This window comes from Mastigoproctus giganteus, chromosome 1, assembly GCF_048544385.1.
Source record: "Mastigoproctus giganteus isolate SK-2022 chromosome 1, ASM4854438v1, whole genome shotgun sequence".
Taxonomy (NCBI): domain Eukaryota; kingdom Metazoa; phylum Arthropoda; class Arachnida; order Uropygi; family Thelyphonidae; genus Mastigoproctus; species Mastigoproctus giganteus.
In genome coordinates, this window is record NC_143575.1 from 125,964,037 (window position 1) to 125,983,423 (window position 19,387).

General features: G+C 35.1%; 1 protein-coding gene across 1 annotated transcript in view; it reads left to right on the forward strand.

The window, feature by feature from the left end:
* Uggt (UDP-glucose-glycoprotein glucosyltransferase) overlaps positions 1 to 19,387 on the forward strand; it is an 820,111-nt gene that overhangs the window by 81,627 nt on the left and 719,097 nt on the right. The window contains exon 6 of the mRNA XM_090386735.1: positions 4,917 to 5,091. Coding sequence (XP_090242861.1) covers positions 4,917 to 5,091 — 175 coding nt within the window. The remainder of the gene's footprint in view (positions 1 to 4,916; positions 5,092 to 19,387) is intronic.

Sequence of the window (19,387 nt, forward strand, 5' to 3'; positions counted from 1 at the left end):
ACGAGCTCCAGGATGCTGTCAATGTTGAGAGAAGTCTGATTCGCTAAGATATTGTCCAAAGTTAAAAGGTTGCGTAGGGCCTATAAAGTGAAATCGAGGTCTACATTAGTGTATAGGGACATGCCAAGTGTTTGAACACATAAGCCCTATCACGTTATCCCAGAGCGATTTACTGGCTTCTTTTGATGTAGTGTCCCTACAGCCAGAAAATATCCCATCAAACTAATCCAACAAATTATTTCAACTGTTAAAAGTAAGATTAGTAGTTTAGGTGTTTCTATAACCTAATTTTTTATAACCCAGTTATAAAAAATCCAACCCGTCCACCATTCGCGTTGTTCTCCCTTACCACTGCCAAATCGTAAGACAATTACATCTTATCTTCACTAACACTGATATCTCTATAATTTTTTCTACCTATAAAAGTTAGGAGCCCCTTTTAATAAATATAAAGAAACCCGCATTTATGACACTAAAGACAACAACAACATAGTTTATTTAATCAAATGTTAATCTGACTGTAACGCATGCTACATCGGGAGCACTACTAATAAATTTGGATCATCCACCATTGCAAACACACGTGCCTACTACCACGTCCATAGTTTTCGAACACAAGGAAATACTGAACTGTCTCAATATGTACACACTCATAACCACAACCCCTCAGCTGATTCCGTCAAATTAAATTCAAATTATAAACTCCTTCTATATGAAACCCTCGTAATAGAATGATATTGTCTCAACTCCGATCGTGACATCTTAAATACAAAACTTCCGGTTACCTTGTCTACCATTTGGAATATCATGCGAATTAAATTACCATGTGTACAGCATAACATTTTGGGTAATTAAGATCTGCAGCAACCCTTTCCCCTCTTCTTTTTATCGCCAACTGAAGATGAACCTATCAAAAGCCCGTTGTTCTCAACTATTGGCCTTAATCCTTTTTTAATTTCAGATAATTTCAGACAACTAGAGGACGATAGGGTGCACCCTTCCTCCTCTAGGCTAAGTTTTATTCAATTACTCTTTTTGAACCGCGCTTTCCTTACTGCGATTTTTAAACACCGTTTTTAGTTTAACAATGATTTCTCACACTACTGTTTTATGATCCATATAGCCACAACAGATTATTGTGGTGAGTGCCGTCTCTTTATTAAGCTTTGACTAAATGCATATTTCTTATTCCTTTCTTCTTATATAGTTCCCCCATTCCATCTAGTTTCTGTCCTTCAATTTTCTTTGAGCATTTTAATTTTACATTTAAAGGGTGGGTTTCCTAGCCCTTCTTTTCAATCTTGGACTATACTTTGTCTGACCCCTATCCTTTGACCTGTATGGCTAGGATGGCTCTACCATGAGCTTAATCTCTCTGGAGTAGCAAGGGTATTAAAAGTGGATGTTGAACAATTACTGGTAATAGGTTCTCCTTGTCATCTTATTAATCTGGGTGTTTGAAAGGGAGCTGCATGCTTTTTTTGTGAAAGTGGATGAATACTTGGTATAAATTTACGATCGTTATAAACAAAACTGACTCGACATTTCTGAAGAAGCAAAATCTGCAATAATACCTTTCCCAAAGCACTCATAATTAATGTCTCACAACCCAAATTGAAACTACTGACAAAAATTTTAGGTTTGAAAGCATACTGTACTATTAAACAGTCCTATAACCTTATTTTAATTTAATATAAAATGTGTATTTTGTTAGGGAAATTTAATTTCATATGCAGATAGTCTTTACAAAAACTTTCTGCTTTTTCTGAAAAATTTCCTGTTGTTTGCAGCAACCTATTTTTATAAAGAACTTGCTTTCCTCCTGTATACAATTGTCCGATCTCCGGATTTTTGAAAGTCAAAAATTGAGCAGTTTAGTTATTGATAACATAGTGTTCCTGCTCATGTATCACATGGTAACTAGTAGCTGTTTTTGAAAGCTATGCTGCTGACAGCGCACATCTCCATCTACCGCCGTTTTCATTTTCAAGTTATGTGTTAGCATTGCTCACAGAGTGCACATTTTCTCTGTTCGCTGAATGTATAGTGGGAATGTTACTTTTCTATGTTTGTTAAACTTATTTATAAGATCAGTTAGTAAATTTTGCCAACTTACCTTATAAATATGATGTGTTTGAAAGGAAGCAATGGTGGTGTTTCTGAATTGTTACTAAGAAACAGAAAAAGTATATTTGTATGTCACATAGTTTGAAGTGCACTCGATCAATAGTAAAGCTTTCTTGAGTATATAGCAGGAAAGTTACTTTACTGCATATTTGTAAAAGATGCCACATGTATAACTAAGAGTCAGTGCTATGAATCACAAACATTAAGATAATTTGTTATTATTTATAAATTCTTAGGAAGCAATATAGTTGGTGTTTCTGAATCATTAGTAATATTACTAAGAAACAAAAAGTTATTTCTTCCATTTTTATTTTGTATATCACATACAAGATGAAAAGGGAGATGCACCGGTTGTCTTCTGTTAAGAGCATGAAATCATCATTATGAAAACCTGGTTAAAGCTATCACCATGAAGGTTATACACATGGAAGGCCCCCAATGATGCCCAATCAAAGATTAATCGAAATCAGATTGACTACATCATTACCAACCAAAGATTCCAAAACATAATTAAAAGCGTCAAAATATATCCTGGAGCTGATATCATCTCAGATCACTGCCAAGCGAGATACTACGAGATACTACACTAAGTGAGATAATAGGGAAGCTGATTATAAAATTAATGAAAACCAAGAGTAAGGAACTAAAGAAAGGCTGGGACAAAGAAAAACATAGCCTATAGATGGGAGACGTTTCACAAGTACAACCAAAGAGTGAATGGAGAATAGTAATTTCGACCTACTAGATGTAGATCAAGAATCTGAGTGGACCTCGTTCAAGGAGATAACAGATGCTACAAATGCAATTTTTGGACCGGCCCAAAGGAAAGCCAAACAGCAATGGATGACAAGCGAGATACTAGATCTAATGGAGCGCAGGAAAAACTTTAAGAACAAAGATGTAGAAAAATTAATATATATGACAGTTTGATTAAAACGGAAATAAGGAAGACAAAACACATGGATGGAGGAGAGATGTAAAAGGATTGAATATATGCAAAATGAGCATAAGAAACGTCTAGGCCACAAAGAAGGAACTAGCAACATTGGGAAAGACCATGCAAGAGGCCACATTCTGGATAAAAACAACAGGAAAATTGTGGACAAGCAACAGAAAAAGGATAGATGGCAAGAATATCTGCGGGAACTATACTGCAAGGACGACAGACAACTAGGAAATGACAACACCAAAACAGAAGGCAAACATCAAGACTTTCTGATGGAAGAAGTGGAGATAGTTTTCTCAAAGAAAGCCTGCCTGCTGAAATTAATAATTAAACTTTTAATATTTCAGACAGCATCTGCCATTAGTCAGGGGTGATTAGTAGCTTGTGGATGGATGCACAACTGCAGTAACCCATATCATGCAGCATCCTGCAAACTTATACTGCTGCTAACATGTATCCCAATCATCTCACTGTGAGCCTGTGTGTGTGCTATGACAACATTGATTGCTTTCGGAACAAATCTTTATGGGGATCTCCTGTCACATTCTGTCAGCGGGGGAGGTTTTCCATTTCAAAAGATATCACAATTTCAGCACCGGTGTCCTTCTATTTGCAGATTACATCACCTGTCATTGACCTAGGGATCTTCAGTGCAAATGTCATGTATAGACCTCTTTTTGTTATATGGCACTCTATTATCATTCCCCACTAGAAGTCTGTTAACTTCATTGATTATGTCATCTTGTATTCCCAAATCATACTACTGTCTCCTTAAAAGCTTGCAATCATATTTATAGTTGTCTCGCATGTGGTGCTTGGGTAGGATGTGACCAACTGGTATCTGGATAATAATGGTAGGGGAGCATAGTTTGACTGCCATTTAATTAAACCATTTGCACACAGTCAACAGCAATGTTCACCTATTCCATAAAAAAAAGGGGGAAAAAAAGGAAAAAAAAAGCTAGAAAAGTGTGGATTTATTTTCCCCACTCCAGAAACCTGGAGCGTGGGATCTGTAAAGCTCTGTTGCCAGGGCTTTACAATTTTCTTTAACAATTGTACTAAAAGAAAAGTACAACCACTTTTCTTTAACAATTTCTTTGTTAAAGAAAAGTGGTTGGACTTAAAATTATAACTTTTCAGTGGAATCCTCAAAGTTAGTGAATTCCAAATCAGGAAAGTGTTCCATTGCTGGAAATTTGCATTGCTGTAATAAGTCATATTTAGAAATAATTTATTGAAAATAAATTTCCAGTTTAGAGGTGCATCCCTGAATGAGTAATTTGCACCATAAAATAGCCAGCAGGATTGAAATTCCCTAATAAAATTAAAGCTTTAGCTGGGAGTCGATTCATTGTATTTTCAGTGAACCATAACCTATTCAAATAAATCATCCTTATGTGGGGGGGGGTGGCAAATATACAGATATCAACCACTGAGTAATAGATATATATACCTCTACATCCTGCTTTTTCTTTTGGCCCACAAAATAATAGCAACACCCCCACTGCTCATATTGTTTGTATCCAGTCTTCAGATTTTATATTCTAGAGGAATTATTTAAAAATCCAAGATGCCTGTTTTAATCAAGTTATGATGAGTAAGTATCTGATAATCAAATAATAAAATGTCTGATTTAAATTTTTTTAGTTTCCTGACTATATTGAGAATTTTATTAATAGCAAGTCTCAAGTTCTTATTGTCCTTTTTAATAGAAATGCCAATGTCTGTTAGCATATCTATCAAGTGATTGATTGCTAGGAACATCTGTTAATTTTCATATTATGTTTATTTCTTTTCTGTAAATAGAAAATAAACTACAATTATTGTTTTTCTCCAATAGATTGCAGACTGACATCTATAAAATAGATCACCAATATCCAAGATCAGCTTCAAACCTTGCTGTAGCAATATTGTATAGTGAAATTGGTACCCCTTCATTCATTGAATTTCATTCTATGTTGAAAGCTTATGCAGAAGAGAGAAAAATAAATTATATTCTTCGCCACTATGTGCAGGTAAGTGTTAAACTGAAACTGGTAGAAATTTGCAATGTCACAACCATCAAGGATCGTTAAATCATAATGATATGATGGTGAATTTTTGAAGCTAGAAATGAATGCTTCCTGTTCACTTTTAATATTATAATAACATTGCCTTACTGAGAGAAGCATTTAAATTAATTGAAATACCATATTTATTTTCTTTAATACGAACATAAATACTCTTTCTAGGGAAAGAGTATCTATGGCTTTAGTAATTTCAGTCTTCTTGAAAGACTTTATAATTATTTTACCACTTATATTTTTCCAAGATTCCTTAACCAATTCATGCACCTGTGCAGTGGTGGGCCTCTTCATTCTTCCTGTGGGTGTGAGGTCATGATCGAGTTCTCCCATCCATTCGTTTCACTGTTCTCTCATATTTTGCTTAAATTGCTTGTTTATGGACAAGTTGAAAGGCTGCAATTGGCTTGTCAATCCACCAGGAATGACAACTACCTGTTTTTTTCAATTCCCTCACCCTCTTTTTAATGACTTCAGTTCTATGGGCTCTGAACTGGTCCCAAATGAGAAGAGATGGTTTCCTTAAGAGACCACCAGGACACATTACCCATATTTTTTGGAGCCATAAATTCATTCCAGATTCATTCATCCATCCTTTTGGATGGATGAATGGAATTTTTTCTTTAGGTGGAGTTTTTATTTTAAATATTAAAAATGGTGGAGTTTTGTGCCATCATCACAGCAGGCCAAAACTACTGAGCAGTGTGTGTTCTCATGCCTGGTGGTTTTTATTGACACCGTTTTAGACCCTTTGATATTCACAGTTTTGTTTGATGCTGCATCAAACGTTAGTGGTACCTGGTTCATATTTCCTCTTTGGCTAATTTCAAAAGAAGTTCGTTTTTGTGTTTTTATTACAAATTTATGGAATTCCAGTATTTTTCCTTCATAATCTGCTGGTAATTTTTGTGAAATTGATGTTTTTGTATGCATTGATAAACCATACCTTTGCATGAATCAGTAACAACCTTCTGTTCCAGAAAATGGAATTCCTTGTCCTTCTGCTAATATCCTGGCCTGATGCATAATCATTTTAGTAGAAACACTTCTTCCTAAATTCCTTTCACCTACTACTCACTTTCACATCTTCCAGTTCTGTCCAATGTGGGGTGGGACGATGAAAGTTACGTTTACTTTTTTTTTAGCAGGTTGAAATTCTTTTTCTTGCTTCCACCAGACTTGTATCATTTTTTTCGTAGGAGGTGGCCCAAAAAAAACCCTTCCATAGCTCTGTTACCATGTTTTTTAGCATTATCTATTACATTTAGTTTATATCCGATAGTGTAACGCAACCTGTCTTCTCCTGCAGCCATTTTCTGAGGATAAAATACTTTAAAATAATGTCAAATGCCAAGATTAAACAATACAGCCACTCCCCGACTTAGATTAGGGTTGCGTTCTCTGGAACTCTACATGTAATTTTATGGAAAATACTTATGCAGCACTTTCAAATTTGATTGAAGAAAAAAAGAAATGTTTGACGAACATGTAAATAGAATTATTTATTCAATTTTTTTTTTATCTCATGCGCAGGGAAAATTACAAAAGTGTACAAAATTACAAAAATTTCAAAATTATAAAATTTCAAAAAGAGAGAGGAGACAGGCATAACATCAGCAAGTTTTACATTTTGAGCATTGTTGCCAGAATTGATGTTACCAGCTGATAAGTACGCTGCTGCAGAGGTTGAGGGCTGTGGAAATTTAGAAGAGGTTTTTTTCGAACACATCACAAAATTTATCTGTTGCTACAAAATCGGCACTGGAAACTTCACTACATACTTTAATGTTTTAGAAACTAGTGCAATGCTTGAACCTATAAAACCACCAATTACTTGCCATGAACTTGGCTTGGGGTTTGCCGTACTTATCCTTAATATCTTCATAAATACTCCTTGCTTTTACTTGAATGGCCATTGGACTCAAACACACTTGCATATGAATCTGATTTTCCATCCATATTACTAATAGCTTTTCCATCTTCGATATAGCACATGAACACTATTTTGTGATCACTGTTCATCTTAAATACATTGATCCTTTAACATGTTCTTTTATACGTGCACTGTCCCTTAAAATAGTATTCCTTGTTGAAGCAGCAAGACCTAATTCCGTGCAGTATGTCTTGCTTTGTCTTGCTTCATGATTCTTAATTAATCATCTTCATTTCTAAATTAATTTTGTTTCGTTTCCTACACTACCAGCACTTGCACTTTCTGTTGGTCCCTTTCTCTTCACCATCGTAATAAGTAAATAGGAATGAAGAGAAGCTTCTGAAAATTTATTTCTTTTTTATATGATTGAAGGTTTCAGTGAAGGGGAACTCATTTCACCTTAATAACATAAAAACCCAAACAATTCCAGCTATCGGTATTATCACAAATGCAATAAGATCGAGTTTACTACCCATTTATAATAGATTGCACCAACAGAAAAGTGCAAATTGTTTTTATTGTTTTATGGTAGTGACCTCCAGAAATGTGTTTTACAAAAATATCACAAAGGCATTCAAAATTGATTCTTATAACAGAACATAGGATAATGATGAAAGGGTGGTAGAAATCCCAATATAAAAATGATCTTTTAGAGAGATAAACAGCTTAGTTATATAGCAAAAATTTCAACTTCCAAGGTCGGAACGAAGTACAAAAAAAAAAAAAAAAAAACCCAATGTGTTGTTGGGTTCACATTATGATATTGTCATGATACCTCCATTTATTCCTACACGATGCAAAATATGTTTCCATGATTTTTTTTAAGTTTGCACCAGCCAGCAATAATTTATGTAAAGTCGAATTTCAGTAAGTCGAGTATTACGCAAGCCAGGGAGTGGTTGTATTAAGAAACAGGGTTCTGATAAAAACAGTCGGTATATAATTAACACTGTTCTTTATTTTATTTCAGTCACTCACAATGATTACAATTCATTGTCGTGGTTATAGTCACTTCACACACAGTTAAAATACACTACTGTAGATGGAGAGACACTCAACGTCATGAAAGCCTACACAGAACTGGATCCTTTAAAAGGTGGCATGACCTTTTAAAGGATCGGCAAAGTATTGATTTTTTTGAAGTTTCCATTTCCTTCTAAGGCTTTTCCTGTGTTCCCTGGTTTGTGAAACTTCGTGGAACTGATTCCTAACAACTCTGCAAGTCCAAGAATACCCTAGGGTGTCCTGTTATCCTTCAGATACGAAAATATTCTGACCGAACAGCGAAATACAACCTGCCTGCTCGCCCCAAAGCCAGTGAGGGAGGTCTCACTTCCACATATAGGACACAGTGATATTTCAAGGCATTTTTTTGGAAAAAAAAGTGCGTCTTATATGCCGTCAAATACAGTAATTTATAATTTATATATTGGCCATTTGCCAATAGCTATAATATATGATGGCAAATAACTGAGTATCTGTAAAACAAGAAACTTGCTAAATATGATCCATTTTCCCAAGAATATGATCCCATATGATCCATTTCCCAAGGAATATGATCCCATATGATCCATTTTCCCACTTAAAGAAATGCAAAGTATCAGAAATTCTTTTAGAGCTGTTTCAAAGAAATGTGAAATGTGAGTTTCCTAAATCAGGGCTACAAACACTGGTCACTAGGTAACTTGTGGTCCATCCTGCAAAATTTACATAAATAGACACATACGCAAATGCCCATACAGCCAGGCTATTGAATGAAATTGGTAAAAATACCCTGATTTTTAATGTGGACAAAGGAGTTGACAAGGAAAGGTTCTCCCAGGTAAAAGAGGACATTTTGTAAATAAGAATATTTGATTAAAAAATCCACAATGAGATTCATTTAATCTGATGTGGGATTTGTTGTTTCACAAGTTTTCTTAAGGCATTATCTGGAGGTATTAGTATTGACTTAAAGCTGACATGAACTCACAAAGTGCATTAGCTGAGGCACATAATGCAAGAAAGCAAGCTTATATGCATCAGCAAAAAAAAAAGACAAAAATCTTCCTGTTTCACCCATCCATTCACTCCAAAAGTTTGTCTGGTTCACCCTTGAATTTATTTAATCTGTCAACTTCCACAACGACAGATGGAAGTTTGTTCCAGCAATCAACCACCTGCTGGCTAAAAGCAAATTTCTGCACAATCTATTCTACAACTGTCTTCCTTAATTTGAGTTTATGCCCCCTCAGGTGCAGAATCCTTGCAAGAGGAAGTATCCCATCATCATTGAGCTTGCTCAAACCTTTCAAGGGCTTATACACCTCAATTGGATCACCTCACAGGTACCTAGTCTCCAGACACTGCAATTTGCAGAACTTAAGCCTATATTGGTAACATCAACCCTGTGTTCCACTCACTAATCTTGTTGCTCTTCTCTGTACTCGTTAGTAAACTGTTTACTAACTATAAATCGACCCATGCCCTGGGACACTTGTATAGTACGGCGGGAGCTATGTTCTGCTGAGCTTGTTCCCTTACTGACAACATCACCGACAGAGGCTGAGTTTTCTAGAATTCAGATGGATTTGTTCTAGAATTCAGTTGGATTTCTCCCTATTACAATCAGTTTTTCCTAGGATAAAATTGACCTTTAGATTGCTGCATAGTTCAATGGTGGTATACCGTATTGCTTGCCCAGATTGTAGGGTAGGTTACATTGGCAAACCAGCACAGCTTATGTGATCGTGTTTCCAAGCGTGCGGGGCAGATTGTAGCAGCTCTGCTGTTATGGAGCATTATTGGGTTGAGCAGCACAGTAATCTTAACTCGAATGAACAATGAAATATTGGATGTGGCTCATAATGCATGCCATCTCTCATGGTTAGAGGCTCTCCATGTAGCTGTTGAGGGTCCCATTATTAATTGTAATTCTGGGACCTGCATACATCCTATTATGGAGGCTGTTATTCTGCATAGTAATGAGAGATGACAGATGAGATAAATGAACGAGTAGTTGGTGTGTACTGCATTCAGAAACTGATGATTGAATGGCTGAGGAGTTAGCCCTCTTCTTCTTCCCTTTCTTTCCTTTCCATTTTTAAAATTTTTTTTTTCATCTGCCAGGCTCGATGCACACATTGACATATATCTGGTTGTAACTTATGAGATATAAAAATGGCTGTTGTTGTCTTCAGTCTATGTTGAAACAGAGGCCTGTTTCAACTCTCTGTACTCTCTTTTATGTCGTTTATTTTATCACTATTTATATACATATTTGATATTTTTCGTATATTTCACTTTTAATTGCTGTACTGTGTATTTATTCACTTTTAAGATCTTTTATGCTCATGATTGTTTCTTTTATTTTAATGCCTATGTATTTTTAAATTAAATTATTTATCATTCAAATCAGTGGTTACAATATTTTTATCAATACTGTAATGTGTACTTTTTCTTCTGTAATGTTCTAAATTCCTATTAAATAAATCTATTCGTCCTGTGCAGCGAAGTGTATCTTAATTATAATGAATCTTACTTTTATTTGCATAAAAGAAAAAATCACCACGATTAAAATATTTACTGAAATACATATAAAGTTTGATATGCTGTATTTACCTATATTTCAGATAACCATAAAAACAAGAAAACAGTTAATTCTTCTCATACAGATAAACAACAAAATGAAAAAAAAACAAACAAAAAACTACAAAATGCTGCCAGTTTACTACACTTTGTTTGATGGCTAAATGCATTTTACATGGACTGTACATGGATAAATATGATCTTTATTGTAAGGGCACAGGTACATTACAAAATCCTTTACGGCACCATGCTGTTGTATATACATGGACTTTACTGTATTCATACTGTATAAAAAAATAGCAAATCTTATTTATTTGAACTAGCATTACTGATTGATATCAACTAAGTTCTTTCCAAACTGCGGTCTTCGCTACCAGATGTGTTTGATATTCAAAAGTAGTGCTTTTGATTATGATATAGTCCTTCTGTAGCTGTCTTTATATGCTGTAGTCTAAGTTAAGCTGTGTCTAATACTGTACTTGATAAATCTGAGCATACTGGAAGTATCTAAAAAGTATTTTTATCCAGTGGTGTACTGCAACTTCACTGAAACTTATGATACCTCAGTCTTACTATCTGTAAGACACCGGTACAACAAAACAGCTGTGTTGTAAAATTGTAGAGTGAATTACAGTATCACAATCAGAAATGAAGAAGCTGAAATAATACTACCTTTGACTTAACTAGTATGGTCAGATCAGTGTTCCACCAGTGCTTCAAGTGAGGGGCGATGATGCAAATTTTGGTCGTTGATAATTTGGATCAATGCCACCCAGTGGACAGCCAAAATAACACATCATCTAGAGGTAGCGTAGGAATCAGCGAACACAGAAGGAGCTCAAACAGTAATAGTGCCAATTGCAGCTGAATAAATTTGAGGCTAAAAACACATTTCCTTAAAAACGATAGTTTAAACAAGAAATATCCTTTCCTGAATAAAAGTAGCTAAATGAAAAAAAAAAAAAAAAATTAAAAGCAAGTGATTAGAGTTAAAACCATTATGACCAGCACAAACAATAACAAAAATAGAACTTAACCAATAATCTCATAGACATGAAGTGAGTTGATCGATGAGAGGTCAGAAGCATATTCTTTCAAACCCTTGACTTTTTATTAAAAAAAAATAATAATAAATAAATAAAGAAAGAATAATACTTGTTCTGCAGGCAAACCTAATTTTTGATGAACTGTGAGACATTGTTTTTCCTGAACAGTGCTGTTGGAGAATTCGCAACTGTTTTCAATAAAATAATCACACTGAAAGGAAATGAAGCAAGTGGTGACAAGACTGAAGACAGCTTAGAATATGCTATATTTTCTATAGTCTATATAAATTATAGTCCATATATAGACTATAGTTTATAATAAATAATAAACTATAGTTTATTTTTTTATTATTAGTTTATATATACAGTAAACCCTTGCTATTCGCGGTCGCTGATTTAACATAAAACGAAACCTAAAAAAATGTGAATTTTAAAGCGCCGTGAACATTTTCTGCCATAAAAAAGCATGGGCGTGGCTAAAATTATCTTTCCTGGTCAAAACAGCGCTCAGTGGGTGGGGGAGAGGGGTGACAAAATCGCGAGCGCGTATGTTTCTCGCTAATCCTTGTTCAGTATGTGTTATGCTCTTGTTATGGAAGGTTTCGTCATTTGCTTTTAATTTATATGCTTATAAATTGAATAAATTTATCAATTTATAAATTGATATGCTTACAAAAATGATAAATCTACCCTTTTGCAGTGTAAAACACACTTTTTTGGGTGTGTTAACGGAAGAAAGTGACTTTATTGTGGACAAGTTCTTTCTAACTCGTATAAAAATATGGCTACGAATAACAAGGAAAATGTGAAAAGATCAAAGAAGGTGATGACATTAGCGAATAAAATTGAGTTAGTAGACAAAATTTCTAATGGTGAAAGTGTCCCCTCAGTGGCAAAACATTATAAAATCAATGAGTCAACGGTACGATCAATCAAGAAATAGGAAGAAAAAATCTGCCGTAGTGTTGATAAAGGCAAAACTCCTTTATCAACACTTTAGCGAAACTGGTAATAGCACTGGCGGGATAAGTTTTTTTGCTAGCAAAGGTGCTGGATTGAAAGATTTGTTTCTTATTTTCATTTCGATGCCATATGCTTGCATTTCACTATGTGCTGTCTACGTACATAGTCATATTATGAAGGCCGACCGGGCTAGCCGAGTGGGTAAAGTACCTGCCCGGCAACCCAAAGGTCGCGGGTTCGATTCCCGCCTCGGGCTTGGATCAAAGTACTGCAAAAACCTTGGGAGGTGCAATATGGCCACAGAAGCCGATGCGCCAACAACTACCAAATCAAAAAAAAAATCATATTATGAAGGTACATATAATACATACATAGACAAAATTTTAGACTAGTTTTTCTTATATATTTCATAATTTGGAACGGAACCCCTTTATTACTATGAGATCCATAACTCAGTATTCGCAGCATTTCTCAGGAACGCCCCGCAAATACAGTAACCCCCCCCCCCTGCAAATAGCGGGGGTTTACTGTATCTATAGTTTATTATTAGTTTATATTTGTCTATATAATCTGGTTAAGCTTACATTGTGTGTCTGTGGTGTGGCCTTGCTCTGGAGTGCTAGTCTGTTCTATATTTTCATTTCATAAGGACTACCATTATTCAAATCCTCTGCATTGGTGGTTCAATCTGGCGATCAGAGGGTGGACTGGTTGGTTCGCCTTTGCGGCAGTTTGTCTAATGATTGAAATGCAGTGATTCCCTGACCATTATTGACCTTGTGGTCCTCTGTCAATCTGGGGATAATGGTCAGTCTATTTTAGTTTTATTTTTATAGTAGTTAGTTTATATTTCTATTTGTGATATTTCACGTAATTTGGACCAGGTATCCATCAAGGAGCGTGCCTTTAAATTTCTATGTAATTGGCATCTAAATTTAATTGATTTATTTTATTCATTTATTATTCTTTATATAGATTTTCTAAATTACAGTGGAACTTCTCTATTACGAACTTCTATTTAACGAATTTCTCTATATTACGAATTTTTTTGCAAAACATTGCACCTTGAAACGAAATCACATGTAAAATTAACCCCATATAGCGAAGTGTTAGTCTCTCTATAATGAATTTTTAAAAAAATTAAAAGCATTTTTGAAGATTTTCAAGCATTTACTGCTAAACAGCCGCTCAAATATATGGCCTCCTTCCCTCTGACATTGTGCATTAGCATCTGGAATTAATCATCCTTTTAGTGAATACTTGTGGCCATTGACGCCCGTAGGAAGTTCTTTGTTTCATTTTTGTTATAGTTATAAAACCAAATAGGTTTTCTTAAAAGTGGTCATAAACTTGACAATAAATAGGGTAGATTGGTAAATTGATGTTGTCTCGGGGGAAAACGAAATTTGCTGCTGTAAACCTTTAGCATGCTGTAGCGGCAATACATAGAATGCCACCATAGTCGGTTTTTAGTAACTCCTACTGAGTGACATTTGCTTTTCACCTCAACCGTACCATCGGTTTTTAGTAACTCCTACTGAGTGACATTTGCTTTTCACCTCAACCGTACCATGTGACTTTCTTGTCAATCATTATATGATATTATGTCCATTCTCATCAAACTGGACTCCCAGTAGATGGTTTTCATGAATTTTTTTTTTTCTTTTTTTCTTTCGTTCTTTTAGAAGTCATTAATCACATAGGCTATATGCTCTTGTATTTTTTTTCTGAAAAGTAACATACAGCATACATTAACCATAAATTTTCTTTCGTGTACCTATTATTGAAAGCAGAATAAAAGAAATTCACAAACTCGTATATTTCTTCTAAGTGATTGTTAGGAAAGGTCACATGATACTGTTGAATTGGCAAGCGAACGTCATTGAGTAGGCGGTACTAACAATTCACTATATGGCCAGTGCAGCGAAGTTTGCGGTGTGTGTATTGGCAAAAGCTGCAGTAGAGTAATTTTTACAGTTGTGGAAACAATGTCAAAGAAAAAGTGTTTAAGTATTAATGATAAAGTAAAGATTCTTCATGATATTGACCAGGGTTTTAAGAAAAAAGATGTTGCGGAAAAATATGGCATACCCTGCAAGCGGCTTATGTACAATTTTAAAAAATCGAGAATCAATTTTAAATGCAATTGAAGGACGAGCACACAAGAAGTGAATTAAGTTGTGTATGTACGAAGATGTTGATAAAGCTGTTCTAAAATGATACGTGAAAGGAATATACCAATATCAGGTCCAATAATTAAGCAACAAGCTTTGAAATTTACACAGTCCCTGGGACATGCAGAATTTAATGAGAGCACTGGGTGGCTAGATAAATTTAAGAAGCGCCACAGAATTGTGGAAAAGGTTATTTGTGGAGCAAGTGTTAATGTAAGCAACGAAGATTGCAACAGTTGGAGGAACAATACCTTAAAGAAGATTTTGGAAGAATATGAACCTAAGGATGTTTTTAATGCTGACGAAATGGGTTTATTCTTTAAATGTTTAGAGAATAGAACGCTTGCTTTTAAGGATAATAAATGTTTTGGTGGAAAACAAAGCAAAGAAAGAATAACTGTGCTAGTTGTAGCAAATATGACAGGAAGTGAAAAATTAAGACTTTTAGTTATCGGAATATCAAAAAACCCAAGATGTTTTAGAGGCACAAAATCTTTGGAAGTTGACTACACCTTTTAATAAAAAAGCATGGATGACAAGTGATATTTTTGAAGAATGGATATTAAAACTAGACAAGCATATAACAAAAGAAAAAAGGAAAATCGTGTTGGTAACTGACAAATGTCCGGCATATCCTGCCGGTATTTCTGCCAAACTTAAAAGTGCAAAGTTGTTTTTACCACCAAACATAACGTCAAAACTCCAGCCAATGGACCAAGGTATTATTAAAAATTTTAAACTTCATTATCGAAAGAGAATAATAATGAAGATTGTTAATGTGTTATCAGAAAATAGAAACTTGGAGGTTACAATTAACCTTAGAGATTGCATCTCTGAACTGGCAAAAGTTTGGACAAACAATGTCACTGAATACACTATTCAAAATTGTTTTTCGAAAGCGGGATTTGCATTGAATACAGAAGTAAAATAACAACTGGACGAATAAGATGAACTGGCCCTTTCACAACTGACAAACTTTTGGACATTATTAGAATCGTCCGGAAATATCAAAAATGAAATAACACTGGATAGTTATGTTTATGTAGATCAAGATCTGACTACAACAGAACATCCAAATGAAGATGAAATACTGCTGAACAGTGTTAAATGCAACCATGATCATGAAGAAATTAACGATGACGCTGAAGACACATCAGAACAACCCGTAGAAAAGCCAACTCGCGAAGAAATGATTAACGCTTTCAAAACGGTTCGTATGAGTCTACAGTTTTGTGAAAATGTTCCTGATAATGTTTTTAATTCTCTGAACAAATGTGAGGTTTTCTTTAAGGATCAGACATTTTTTTAATTGTACTGTGCAAACGAAAATTACAGATTTTTTTTTTTAATTTGTGTTACTTCATCATCATCATCATCATCATCAGCCATTTTCAATCCACTGCAGGATGAAGGCCTCTCCAGCAACTTTCCAGTTCCTTCTGTTTTGAGCACTGGCCATCCATTTACTACTCAAAAACTCATGAATTTCATCTATCCATCTCCGCCTTTGTCTTCCAGGTTTTCTTCTAGCTCCTCTTGGGTACCATTCTGTTATTTTCTTAGTCCATCTGTCATCATGTCTTCGAGCTATGTGTCCTGCCCAAGACCATTTTAGTTCTTTAGTTTTAATAAGAATGTCCTTTACTTGAGTTTGCTGCCTAATCCATGTGTTTCTCTTCTTATCTAACAGTCTGATTCCCAATATAATTCGTTCCATTCTTCGCTGTGTAGTTCTTAGCTTCTCTTCCATTCTTTTGGTGAGTGCCCAAGTTTCACTTCCATAAGTCATGGTGGGGAGTATACATTGATTCATTATTTTACGTTTCAGACAAACTGGGATATTGCTCTTCAGTATGTGACTATATTTCCTGAATGCTATCCATCCAAAATTTATTCTTCTCTTGACTTCCAGCCATTTATCATTATTACAGCTAATAACTTGTCCCAGATAAGTATATGGCTCCACCTTTTCAATTACTGCTCCTTCAATCATTATTTCCCTTTCCGTGGCATACTTGTTCATCATTACTTTTGTTTTAGCCATATTCATCTTTAGTCCAAAATCCTTACTAACTGTGCATAACTGATTAAGATTTTCCTCTAGTTCTTTGGGATCGTGGCTTATGACCACAATGTCATCTGCAAATCGTAAATGGTTTAGGTACTCTCCGTTCACATTGACTCCTTTCTGCGACCAGTCTAATCTTCTGAAAGCTTCCTCAAGGGCAGCAGTAAACAGCTTCGGAGATATTGTGTCTCCTTGTCGAACTCCTTTCTCGATTTTAAATTTGCTACTGTCTTTGTCTAGTCTAATAAAGGATGTAGCACTCTCATATATTTTCTTCAAAATCATAATATATGGAGTATCTATGCCTTGTCTTTCCAGTGCCCGAAACATTGCCTTATGCTGTATGGAGTCAAATGCCTTTTCATAATCCACAAATGCCAGGCATAATGGTGTTTTATATTCATTTGCTTTCTCCATTAACTGTGATATTACGTGAAGGTGATCCATAGTTGAGAATCCTGTCCTAAAGCCAGCTTGCTCTTTCGGTTGATTCTCATCAAGTATTCTTTCTAATCTGTTAGTAATGACCCTTGTGAACAACTTGTAGATATGGGATAACAAGCTAATTGGTCTATAATTTCCAATTTCTGATTTATCTCCTTTTTTATGCAGCAAAACTATGATTGCATTATTCCACTGCTTAGGCATCACACCTTTTCTAATGCACTTTGTGAAGAGCCTTGCCAGTTTTTGTGTTATGTCTCTTCCTCCCAATTTTAACAACTCTACAGTAACTTCATCTTCCCCCGGGGCTTTCCGATTCTTCATTTTCTTCAATGCATGTTCTACCTCATCAGGAAGAATATCGGGTATATCGTATGTGTTGCTACTTTGCAATCCATCTTCCCCACTGCTGGTATCATTCCCTCGCTCCTTGTATAATTCTCTATAGTAGTCTTCTGCTATTTGAATTATGCCTTCTCTGCTGTTTATAAGTACACCATTGCTATTCTTCAGTTTCAGTATCATTTGTCTTTCTGTATTACTGCTCATGGCTGCTGATTTAAATCCTTTGTTTTCCCTTAATGCTTGTTCTACTTTTCTTGTGTTAAATCTTCTTATGTCCTCTCTGAGTCTCTTTCTAATGGCTTTGCATAACTCAGTATACTCAATTTTCTCCCTGTCAGTGTTTTTCTTGCTCTTCATTTGTTGTCTTTGGTTCATCATGACAAGTGTTTCTTGACTAATTTTTTCTTCTTTGGATTTCTGTTTCCCTATAGGTTTCTTGGGCTTTATCACTTTCAGAAAGTTGTAATATTCCTCGTCGATATCTTGGTCCTGAGCAGTCTGCAGAAGCTCAAACTTGTTCTTAAGTTCCAGTACATACTGCCTTTTCTCCTCCTCTGTTATTTCAAAGACCTTTGTATTATTTACTCGAGTCAGTTTTTTCCTTTCCTTTCCTACATCTATATCAAGTGTACATCTTACCATTCTGTGATCACTTCCAACATTTACCTTATTCAGGACGGTAACATCATTCACAATATATCTTCTGTTAGTGAGGATGAAGTCGATTTCATTAGTTGTTAATCCATTTGGACTCTTCCATGTCCACTTTCTGTTCACCCTTTTCTTGAAAAAAGTGTTCATTACTGACATTCCTTGAGATTCTGCAAATTCCACAAGTCTTTCACCTCTTTTATTTCTTTCACCAATTCCAAAATTCCCTATAGTTCCTCTTCCTGCGCTGTTTTGCCTTTTTCCAACCTTAGCATTGAAGTCCCCCATAGTAATAGTGTAGTGGGTTTTCTGCTCATCTAGAAGACTCAATTTCAGTGTACATTTCTTCAACCTCTTCATCATCATGGCTCGATGTTGGTGCATAAATCATTATAATCTTTAGCTTGTACCTCTTCGAAATCTTGAGTATTAGTCTTGACACCCTTGGTGATGTACTTTTGAATTCCAAAATGTGTTACTTACCGGCGAAAATCGTGTAAACGTAATTTAAATAAGTGTTTTTGAAATAAAATACATTAAAAATAAATGTTGATTTATTTTTATTTTCTAATTAAATAATTTCTAATAAAAAAGGTTCTCTGTATAATGAAATTTCTCTATAACGAATTTTTTTTGCTTGATTTATCGAATTGGTTATAGGGAAGTTCGACTGTATTTTGGCGAGTTTCCGCTACCTTTTCTCTTCCCTTCTTGTTGGTGTTTTGATTATTGTGTAATTTATTATTTTTGCTCTATGGTTTTGCTATGCTACTGGCAAGAGTTTTTATTTTAAATTTATTTTCAGTACTATTCTTAGATTGTTTTAGTTATATTTATTATTATTATTATTATTAGCTATATGGTGCAAAGGAAGCCTGAGGCTTATGCTGCAACAGCCAAAAAACAAAACAAAAAAAAAATTTCCTAGTTACCCTGAGAGAGAAAGAAAGAGAGAGAGAAATAGAAGGGAATCACCAGGAAAGAGAAGAATGATGATATCCAGCTCAGGACCCTGGGTGTGCCAAACCCATACTCTCCAGATGTGAGCCCCCATAGG